This window comes from Lepisosteus platostomus, chromosome 6 (genome assembly GCF_059453375.1).
Source record: "Lepisosteus platostomus isolate fLepPlt1 chromosome 6, fLepPlt1.hap1, whole genome shotgun sequence".
Taxonomy (NCBI): domain Eukaryota; kingdom Metazoa; phylum Chordata; class Actinopteri; order Semionotiformes; family Lepisosteidae; genus Lepisosteus; species Lepisosteus platostomus.
This window is the reverse complement of record NC_142616.1, coordinates 45,080,456-45,092,471: the sequence shown is the minus strand read 5'-3', so window position 1 is coordinate 45,092,471 and position 12,016 is coordinate 45,080,456. Positions and strand designations below refer to the sequence as shown.

The following is a 12,016-nucleotide window of genomic DNA, read 5'->3' as shown; positions in this document are numbered from 1 at the left end:
GAGATCATGGATTATGGATGGAGGGATTGAATGTTCTGCAAACCTGATTAACTCTTCTTCCCACCTCTCATTTCTAATTAGGTTACTGCAGAGGTGTTTGTAATGGTGGCTTGTAATTAACTTAAACTAATATTTAAAGTCAGTGCTGAGGAATGGCATTAGACCTGTATCTGTTAACATCAAGTTCTTATTATCTTATTGAGTTAAAAGAAAATAACATACAATACAGTAAATCTATTGTATATACTGTATACTGCACTGTACTCTGTGTATACAGTATGTGCCAAAGTCGCAGTTGGGAGATCCAATACAGGCGTGTTACTAACATTATCAATGTTCTCATTCCACTAGTGATTTCCACTGCAATAACAAATTTGACTGTTGGCAATTTAGTTTAGTTTGGGAAACAAGAATGCTCACATATTCTAAATGGGATTACAGCAACTAAAGCTACTATAAACTGCATGTGAGCTGTTCTCTACTGCTGAAAAGGACTGAATGTTCTCAGTACACTTCTTATTGACCAACAGTCAGGTGTTATTGTACAAGTTCTTTGATCTGAGCAAAACAGTAAGTTGAACATTAGTATAGACAGACAATTAGCTATTGCAAATGCAGAGCCAGTGCACAAAGCTCCTCCAAATAGCTGAGCTGATACTGAAAGAAATCAGCCCACACCTAACACCTCAGTTCTGAAACACTGAAGACATTGGTTTCAGTGCAGTTCATCTGGTTATCTGACAGGGCTCCTTTGAGATATACTGTACTGGAGTCAATCTTTTCCATCAATAGCCACAGTCTCTTCCGACTGCAAGTTCCAATCTGCCCAAATAACACAATTCAGTGTAAATTCCATGTTTCAGTAATGGATCCTTCTCTGCAGCTATCTGCATGTACTGTACCAACACTGTAACCTTAATCGTAGTTAATGTTAGGATTATATCAACCTTTATCACAGATGAAATATAAAAACCTATTTCTCATCTCCGCATTCTTAATAATTTTCCAGAAAACAAAAAGTGGGCAACTTCAATACATGGACTTCATTATCTTTTTTTCATTCTACACCAGAGTGCAGAAAAGAATAGTGTCAGGCCAATTTCTTTTCTATCAGGGGCTGGCAGCCCCTATAGGCGTTTACTGTAATATCATGACACAGGAAAGCTCTCCCAGAAGAAACTATGGTAAGACAGAGCAAATAGCTTGTGAATAGCATGGAGCTTTCAAGTATCAAATGTCAAATAATGCTTGTAAAATAAAAAAGAACTGATTTTCTGTTTCACCCTCAAGGAGGAGTATTGTTCTATACATCACCTGTTGTAATGGAATGAAGGTCTTCTATTTATTTAATCACACAACTCTGCCGAATTAAAATAAGCCTGCTTGTCCTTGGTGTAAACATCAGCCTTCCAAATTGGCTCCTGCCTTTATCAGTGAACTGCTAGCTTCCTACACATCTACAGTACATGTTGTTTGTGTACTGTGGACTTCTTTCAGTTGCCAAAAGAGCATCTGAACCCTGGGAGACCAGGGTTATGAACTGTTGCTCCAAGGCTGTAGAATGGTCTTTTGTTAGATCTTGTGAGTCAACCAGCAATTTCAAATTTCATCTCAAAGCCCAATCAGATCTATTGATTGATGTCTATTTTAATTCTGCTTAATTTCCTGTATTAATTTTTGTATACTTGCCTCTATTGTTTTTGCCTAACTCTAATTGTGTCTATAAAAACAAAGATGCTCATTATTATAGATGACAGTCTGCTTCTGGCCCTGCAGACACATGACCAGAAACCACAGATCCCTGGGATTAAAATCAGCGGTCTTGGTACAACTGAATTGTGAATTCTGGAAAAACACCAAGCACAAAAGAAAAGCAGACTGAATATCCATGTCTAGCCTTTGGCATCACACCGATGAATGTCAGATTAATCAAATTTAGGGTCACAATTACAACTTCAGATTATTACCTTGTGTTGACTCCTTGTTTTAGGACAGACAAGCCACATGACAGGAGAGCCGTGAGAAAGAAATTCAAAGAACCACAGAACCAGTCTCGCTGGCTCACAGAGGCCTGGTGCCTTGGATGCAGCACAGGCTTTAATAAATGCCAAGAGATCACCTCATCTCTGATGAGAGTCAGATAAAATGGACTTCTTGGCTCATTCTATAACTCACAGGGATGTAGGAATTGTTTGTCCTTTCTGAGGAATCAGCTTCTTTATTGTTGTGTCCAACTGCTGGAGGCAGGCCAAGGTACTGAGGTACTGAATGGCTGTTTCTTAGAGGAACAAAGCTTTTCTGTGCTTGCTTTCATAAGCTCACTTGGACCACAGAACCCAAAACACTCCTGTGCAGGTTTGTCCCAGCTCCACAGGGTGAATCTGTTCTGAGTTAGCCTTTTTCTCTTTAGCTTTCCAATGAGATGATGAACCTTTGATGTATTTTTCATGCTGGTGTGGGAGTAGCTTTGCTACCTTACCACTACAAGGCCCTGAGTTTGATTTATGACTTTCTGTGTGGAGTTTGCATGCTTTTCTTGTTTCATGTAGGTTTAGCCTATTTTTTTGGTTTCCTCCCACCTCTCCTACCTCCTACATGCAGGGTAGGACTGACTGGCTGCTTTAAAATGCTGCATGTGCACTGCAGTTGAGGAAAAGAGCCATTCTGGGCACCTGTTTAGAGTCTGTGATAACATGTAATACGAATTCATTGGTTGCAACAGCAGGCAAGGCTGTGTCACAAAATTAATTCTAGGTTTCTCTAAGCAACTCTTGTCTCACATGCCAGAAATTAAAATCAGTTACAGTACTTTCAATACAAAAAAGAACATAAGAATAATAAAACAAAAATGGTATAAATGAGAAGAAGCCATTTATATGCACAGTAAAGGTACACCAGAAAATGTGATTTAAGTATACTGTATACAGTATGTTGTGTATATACTTTTTAGCAAGATAAACAAACACATCAAATTCAATGCAAAAATGGAGTTTGCATGAATGAAATAAAGAGGTGGATTAATCATACCTGTACAGTCATCCAGGTACAGTACTGGCTCCCAGTAAATATTGGCACAATTCTCAAATTCCTTGCCCTTATCTTTCAAGGCATTAAGTGGATTGCCATTTAGGTATTTACTGTACATGAACCCACCAGACTTCTCATAATGGATCACAAGTTTGAAGGACAATGAACATTTTATGGGAAGCTGAGTCTTTCGTTCTAAAATTCCACAATTACTCTTGTGCCTGAAAGGCAGAAGAGCAGAACAAATTGGTCACTTATTACTAGTGCATCACAGGCACCAGCAACATTCTCTCTGTGGGTTTAAGCAAACAAAACAGCAGAGAATCAGACCTGCACAGCACAATCTCCTGGTATTTGTACATAAACAGGTTACATTCACTGACTGGGACACTGCACAGCTGTATCTCTGACTGGGACAGTGCACACCTGAATCTCTGACCGGGACACTGCATATCAGAATCACTGACAGGGACAGCGCACATCAGAATCTCTGACTGGGACACTGCATAGCTGAATCTCTGACTGGGACACTGCATATCAGAATCTCTGACTGGGACAGCGCACACCAGAATCTCTGATTGGGACAGTGCACATCTGTATCTCTGACTGGGACACTGCACAGCTGAATCTCCGATTGGGACACTGCATAGCTGAATCACTAACTGGGACACTGCACATGTTGCCAGGGTTTCTGTTATCACAATGTGCAATGCTGTATTTGTCTCTGCTACTTGTTATGCTTAGTGTTATATAAATAATATGTATAATATCTAATAATATCTTCTGTATATATATATGTCATAATAATATCAAAACTGCCTTTCTAACACAGCAGAAATCTATAATACCTCTATGGCTTGAGTATAAAATGTACTGTGCTACCTGAGCAGGATAAAAGGAAATACAGATAGAAACCCCAGAGAGAGGTGCGCAGCCCTCTCAGACACTAGCTTTCACACGCCAGGCACCAACGCTTTCACTGCATACAGTACAGTATATCCCTACCTACAGCATGGAAACAAAGAGCTCAATTTTTCTACCTAATAAAAATAAAAAGCTAAGCAGAATCATCGCAATCTCTCTTTATTCACAAAATATTTATTTACACACATATAAGAGTCCTGAAAGTTTCACAAATGGTCATGAGTAACTAAAAGATAATAACAACCCCCACTTGTATGAAGGCCACGCTGATGCGCGACGTTTTGCCAGAGACCCATTTTCACTGGCCGAGAAAATCGAGCCACCCGCTGCGCGGCAGGTGGATGTTACGGGACTGTTGAAGAGAGCTCGGATCCCACGCTGCAGGCGTCAGACAGCGCGCACAAGTCACTTGTTTGATGTTCATTTAATTTGCCTCATTACGATTGTTTCTCTGTTTCCCTGCTGCTGTGCGGTAATTCCCCGACGTTATCATAACTGTCGATCCGCAGAGCGTCCCCCCCGTCACCGGTGTGAAATACGCGCTCTGCTTGCGTGTGCGCCGAGGATTCATTCGCTCGGATAAGAAATTTCCTTCTTTGTTTTTCGTTGTTGTTATTGCTGCTGTGAGACAGATTTAATTAAATGGCCTTCAAAATTGTTTACAGAAAGAAGAAGTTTTCATTCCTATGGGAGACTTGAGAGAACAACCTTATAAAAACAGGAATGTAGTCAATTTAGATCCTTTAAAAAGCAACTACGGTTGACAACAGCAGCACATGTTTAAAGCAATCGCAAAGCCTGGTGCCTCAGATGATTATAAAAGACCACAGTTCGTCTGCCAGTGTGTACAGGCATTTGTGTCTCTCTCATTTATCTGCAGATATGACTCAGTGATCTTCTGGAGTGGAAAACAAAACAGAAAACCCTATCCTTGAGAAGCTTTCCATGGAGTGCATGGAAAAAAGTGGTGAGCGCAGCTCTTATTACTGTAAGAGATCATATTCCTTTTTCAGCATGTGCACATTTTAAAAAATGTTTTCCATTATGAAGTTTGACCCACATACTGTAACATACAGATTTTACCATATTTTGAAAAACCCCTTTTGTCCCTTTCGACAAATGGGTAGCTACAGAGTACTTAACTGTGGGATGGTTTGTGTTCACTCCAGATGGGACTGGGCAGGTCAACGAGCATAATGCCAGCAGCAGATATCTAAACACAAACCTCTCACATCCCTGCTCTACGGTCTCATCTGAGGGGGTGAGAGCTGCTCACAGCGTGTGTTAAATGATCGACAGCCTGCTGGCTGTAGAGGCAGGAGCACTGTTCCAGTGTGTTTTCTCCACCTCCCTGGTAGTGATCATGACAGACTCCACAGCTATCACAGTGATAGGATTTCATTTTCATGGTGAAAGTTTCAGCCTACAAGCAGATGCTACAAGTACTTAGCCTCTCTTAATGACAGTAAAACCTTCCCAGCATATTTTCCTCTGCAGCAGACATAGATTCCAGTCCTCAGTGGGATTATCACAGACCTGCTTCCTAATCCATCAAACCTTGATCTTATTTCTGCAGTCAATGTCTAACACGCAAGACTCAGCAGGTAAAACTAAACTCATACAGAGTATGACTCAAGGCGGCTTTTACACAAAGCACTTAACACAAAACCTGCCGCTGTGTTAGATGGACAAAACTCCTTCCAAGACTGTGTTTCCAGAGGCTATGAGTGAGTTTCTGTGAGTGTTGCATTTTACTCAAGTCTGCAATGGCAGTTCAGTAAACAGTAACGAATACGCCCCTGCGCATAACAGGGATCTTAACTGCCTTGGCTGATGGTCTTCTTTAGCTCAGCCGGCAAGACCCCTGTTGAGGGCCTCCCTTTGAGGGAAAATTCATTGCTATTGAGCTTCCAAGCTTCCTTCTGTAATATGCTCCGTACTGCAGTTCCACAAGAGTAAGCCCTCCCCCAACACTTCCACTAGGACTGTGGCAACCAGAGCCCAGGAGAGTGCATCCACCAGCCAACCTGCTTCTGGAGATTAGGAGGCCCTCTCATTTCCCTACAGTAAAATGACTCTGTAGAAATAGCAACAAGTTTAAATACCAACTTTTGTCACTCACCTCGAATGGTTTACTGTATATTTCACTATATCATGTTTCAATTTTTTTGTTTTATTATGCATGTTCACATGATTTACTCTACCCTTTTGTACATTTTTCCACTGCTTTGGAACCTGAGCTGTTTCCATGTAAGTATTTATGACCCTGCTGAAAGTTAGACAGCTATTTGCTCTTTTTGAACCTAATGGCTGCTCTGTGAGACAGCTGGCCTGCTTAACTTTGGTTCTGCTGAGCCACAGTGTGGTAGGATTTGAGGAAGCCCTTCAGTCATCAGCTTCAAAAGCATTATTTTGATTATATTGAGACTTTTCAACTGGATTCTGAGATGCATAAAGCTGTAGAAATGGGAAATGTAAGTGAGGCACTCAAGGACAGAATCCTGGTGGTTTTACAGTGAACTTTAAAAACTCAGTTATTATCACTAGGAAAATATTTTAACAAATTCTTGTAAAGAAAATACTTAATATTGACTTTCAGAGCTTAGCAGGAATGAAGACCATCCATAAAGGTGGCTGAAAATTTCTACTGAAGGGAAAAGATCATTTTAAATTAAAAGATTGTTGTTTAATATTTTTTAGTATTTGGCTGTTTTCGTGATGAATTACACAAAGTCGTTGTTGTAAGAGAACAAAACTTTTCATTGAATGGAACACATTTAGCGATTTGTTAGAAAACATAAAGCTGCATATTCCTGGACTTTGTCCTGGGAGATAGGGTGCAAGGCAGGACAACACTCCAGGCAGAATGCCAGTTTATTCCAGGGTACAATTTAGAGACAATAAGTACAAGTAGGCAGCATGTCTTTGGGAGGAATCAGGAATCAGAACACTCAAGCAAGCATGTGGACAACATGCAAACTCCACACAGAAAGTGCAGAGAACTGAATGCAGGACCCAATAGCTGTGAGACTTCAGCAATATCCACCACTCCACCATACTGCTCCCCCCACCGAACAGTATGCAAAGGAATGTTGACAACGAAGTTTGTTCTTAACTTGCCTGTCAAGCAAAAATAATTTGGTATCTAAAAACAATAAGAATTGAGCTTCATACGTCTCCAGCCTTTCACTGATGATACATGACAAAAACATTACTGGATGAAAAGCTTGAAAATAAAATAAGAACATGAACTGAAATAAAGAAGCAATGATTCTTTCTTTGATGGTAAGAGAAGAAAAGAAAAACGTTTCGGCTTGTTTTGTTAAATGGTTTCTAATCTGATATAGTGGCTTAATAGCCAATCAACAATGTATGTTTTTACATTTTTTTGTTTCTATATTAATTTTTTTTAAATTATCTATTTTCTGATGTAATATCTGGTGTGAACTTTTGTGATAAAATTGTTCATTCTGATTAGTGGCAGAACATGTGAGTCCAGACAAATAAATGAGCAAAAACTGTAGATACATATAGTATATCTGCCATTTATTTAAATTTTTGACAAACATTACATGAATTAATTCAGCACCTGTCTTCTGCACTGAGAATAACTGTGAAGCTGGGATCTGCAATGTCTGGAAAGAATCAACTGAACTACCCTCCCGGGCAGCCTGCCTGTGCAAAGCTGAAGATAAAGACTCACATGGAAAAACATCCTCCGATCAAATGCCATCTCCTGACAGCCAATATTTTTTCACACTTTAAAATGGGTGTTTTCTGATGTAAGAAATCTTCATCCACTTCCAGAAATATTATTTGCATGAGGCCAAGCAGAAGTAGAGACATGAAAGTACCTTCTAATCTGCAACGCAGAATACAGATCTTCACATTAAAGGAACCACTGGTGTAACTTAGCTTGCTCCACATGCTTGACATGGTGTAGAACCAACCATGGGCATCAGGCCAGTGCAGATCACATGAGATTCACACTGATGTAGATGATCGCAGGCTGTAGCTACGTCATCGTCATTTGTACAATTACAAATCACACCAGTCCAGCTGGCACTTAGCTTTAAGCACAGCTGAAAATCCTGCCAGAAGAGCAGAAGGTTATTACTTTCATCTTATTTGATAAATCAACATTTCAACCCAGCACCAATCACGAATTACAGACATGGGACTCAATGGCGGGATCCCACTAGACAACAAACACAAGCAGCCTCTGTCACACGTGAACCTGTCCAGAACAGGGCAGCCGGACAGGAGTTTAGTCGTCAATATGGCCCAGAAGATCATTGGCTGTGGTCTCACCGAGATTAAACAGCTCTATGCGGACCACTGCAGTGGTAGAATTCTGGCCATCACAGAGGACAGTCACCACCCCGGGCATGAGCTCTTCACCCCACTGCCCTCAGGCAAGAGATATAAGAGCATACCGACACTTACTACTAGATTCTTCAATAGCTTCTATCCACAAGCAGTGAGACTGGCGAACACATTTAGCCATGCCCCTCAGACCACACCTACACCATTTACATCATTATGATTTCTTATTTATTGCACATCTCCAGTCATTGTTTACATGTCTGTATTGTTTACAATCAAACTGTTTACTTGTCTACTTTTACATTGTCTACTGTTTGTTTGTATATTGTCTTTACGCACTGTCTGCACTTTTTGTTTTTATACTTGTTTCACAATCGAGAGACTTTCTGTAAGTAAGAATTCCATTGTACCAGTACATGTACCGGTTACATATGGCAATAAAGTTCAAGTTCAAGTTAGTAGGAGAGATAAAGCTTTGACTCATCCAACCAAACACATTTGGTTGGTAATGTTTAAGGTTATTCAATTGATCAGGCCTACAGGGGCCCGATGACGTAGATTGTTCACCATAAACAAATCAATTAATCTAAGATGGAAAATGCAAATTACACGTTGAAAATAAAATGGTGGAGGGAAGTATGACCTTTTGCAATTAAAACCAGAAATAAAGAGGTGCTCGAGATGTCAATATCAGTGTATCTGCACGCATCCACCCAGAACAACTCGTCCTTCCATGCAAGGTTAAACAGGACCCAGCAGCAGGAGGAATCTCACAGAGGGTATGCAGTCTCTGAAACATGCCTCTGCACTCGTGAGCCAGGGCCTTTGTTCTTTCCAGCAGTGAGAAATGTAAAGTCTACAGCAGGTTCCAGTGCCCCCTGCCTGTAGGACTACTGCAGGAACACCCTGTAGAGGACTACTGCAAAGGGGACAATGTTAAGGCAGTGATCAACTGTTCTAACAAGTCCGCGTCCATTATACAGCAGCAGTGCAAATGTACACAATAGGCTACGTATGTCACTTCTTGCCAGGCATGTATTTTCTGGTAGGATTTGTAATTGAACAAGCAATGAGTGAATTTCAGGGAAATTAGACAGCTGTCTGAGAACGACAGACCGTTATGTGTCCAGAAAAAAGAACAAAACCCCGATTTTAACGCTAGCGCACGAGAAATTGTTCAAAAAGGGAAGAGGCAGTGGGATGACCTCTCTCGAGTCTTCAGGAGCCGATGAAGCCTGAAAAAGAGCTGAGGTGGTTCTGATTTGGGACATTTCTGCAGGGTTTCAGCAGGGTCAGCGAAGAGGAGTGCTAAAGTAGCACAGCATGGGGCTTTGTCTTTCATTTAAACTTCATGTAACAAACCTAAGACAACCTGTGCTTCACTTCACAAGAAATTCATTCTACTGTTAAAATAGTGATGACTGGCCAAAAAACAAAGTGCAGACGTATGTACAGATATAGACACTAACCCAAATGTCTCACGACAACACACTGTGGTGAAGGTCACTTCAAGGGGTGGAGAAAGAGATACGATTTAAATAAAACATTTTTATACTTCGGCAGAAAAGTGTAAGAAGCACTTCCTCTCTTTCAAGCAGCTTCCTCTTCCTCACTGTTATTAAGCTGACATGGTGGGGGGATTTAGAATTTCCTCTTTCCAATAAAGATTTGGTTTATTCTCAGACCAACAAAATTTGGATCACAATTTTGGGTCTTTGTGGATGAGCAGCAAGATGTGGGCAGCACAGCAAACTGCTCCAGGACCACTGTCAGGACCAGCAGAGCTTTTATCGCTCTCAGAGCCACATTCCTCAGGTGCAAAAAGCTCAAGTATCAATACAAATTAGAATATGAGCACACGTCCAATTCACCCTCTTGTCCAGACCCTGACACATCAGATAACCAGACTGATACTAGGGGAAAAGACATAGAAAATGTCCTTCACAGACGCCTACTGAAAAATAAAAAGCACTAAATAAAAGCTTCACACAAGAGCAACAAATGAAAGATTTTTTTTCAGTGCATTATACAAAGAGCACAGACAGCACATTTTTGCAAGAGTGAAGCACAGACTTTTCACTTCCAAGCTTTACTTTTTCAACAGGTACTATTGTTAGAAAAATACCCATAAAAGAATATTAACAAGTCCACAACGACCACCTCCTTAGCTACAGTACCTGAACAACCAGCTCATGTCTTTCGCCCTCTGACTACAGTAGCCGGATACGCACCTAAGGGGCTGCAGCTCAGAGGGGACTCATAGCCCGTTCTCGGGGTCACACTAGGGGAACGATGATGAGAGCAGAGCACTCACTGTGGTGGCGAGGGGCGGCAGCTCCACCAGCTTGTAGGCATTCACCACGGACTCGTTCCACACAGACAGGCTCTCCACAATGCGGGTGCAGTTGGGGTCCTGAGGCGGGCAGGAGATGCCCCTTCGGATCGACTGCATGGCACCTTTTCTCCAAAGACTTGAACAAAAGGTTAAAAAAAATGCGTTCTACAAAGAAAAATGAAAGGAGGAAACAAGTCTTCCTAGTGCAGTGTCCTGCGCCTCAACCTCAGAGCACCCCGAGCGTCACTTTTTAATCACACGACAGAGAAAAAGCCCTCCTTCCCTGCTGCTCTCTGGTGAAAAGTTGCCGGCTCTCTCTGGCGTGTGTGTGAGACACAGCTGCGCGATGCAGGCTCTGCATGCACACCGCTCTCAGCATAAGCCACATATCCTCCTGCTCTCTACATGCATACATATATAGAGAGGGGCTGCACATGCTCAGTTCCACCCCCTTTCCTCTTAGCCACTCTATACCTATTCAGGGCTGGCCTTACTTTCACAGATTAAAGCCCTTTCATATGCCCACAGTCATCAAAGGGCTTTCGGCAACACCCCTGTTTCCTTCTGGCTCGTCACCTCACCTTCAGAACCACATGGCATCGTTTAATCTCTCCTTGTGTACAGGAGTACCTGCTCCAGCCTCAGGGGAACAGCTGTGGCAGAGGTACAGTATAATCCCCATCTTCTGTCCTGTGATCGCAGATGAAAAATTGCCTGTTGCCTTCTTCACAGGGTTCTCGCCTTCCTGCTTTGGTCGGTTTCTCCCTTCTGCTATAGCAAAACAAAAGGAGGAGTGTGAGGTTTATGTAGGGCACTGGACTAAAGATCACAAACATGTATCAGGGGCAATTAGCGCATAGCTTTGGCACAGCAAAAGAGCAAAAGTACAGGAGCATTCAAAATGTCTAGACCTATTAGCTGATAAAACCTTTTTTCCCCAGTTTAAAAGATACTTTGAAAGCAGCTTTAATTTGTCAATCACTTTAAGGATCACAATGATAATTAGATATCATTCTAGATAATTAGGCCCTCCTGAAACAGAAAAAACTTTATTTCACATCAATGGATGAAGCATTTGTTTGCCTCAGAGGATTCATGGTAAAAGCCCAGGTACCAAATGTGAATGAATGAGGTGCTTGGCACCTCAATACCTGTCTGAACTTTTATCGCCCTACTCCCCACCTCGCAACCTCCGCTCTTCAAATTCTGCCCTCCTTACTGTCCCCCAAGCCCGTCTACATTGTATGAGCGACAGGGCCTTCTCCTGCTATGCCCCCAAGCTCTGGAACTCTTTGCCCAAAGATATCAGAGAGTCACCTTCTCTAAACTCCTTCAAATCCAGACTCAAAACCTTCTTCTTCAGAAAAGCCTTTACTTAACTGGTTCCATTCTTCACCCCTCTGC

The 12,016-nt window shown here is 41.7% G+C and overlaps 1 protein-coding gene across 2 annotated transcripts in view; it reads right to left on the bottom strand.

The window, feature by feature from the left end:
* Window positions 1-11,327, bottom strand: part of opn4a (opsin 4a (melanopsin)) — a 61,112-nt gene extending 49,785 nt beyond the window's left edge. The window contains exon 1 of one of the 2 annotated variants that reach the window (XM_088636090.1): window positions 10,592-11,327. In XM_088636090.1, the coding sequence (XP_088492216.1) occupies window positions 10,592-10,729 (138 nt within the window). In that variant the 5' untranslated portion in view covers window positions 10,730-11,327. Of the gene's footprint in view, window positions 1-3,027; window positions 3,208-10,591 lie in introns of those variants that run through there. The other variant, XM_088636091.1, reaches the window with a different exon arrangement.
* Between the last annotated feature and the right edge of the window lie 689 nt (window positions 11,328-12,016).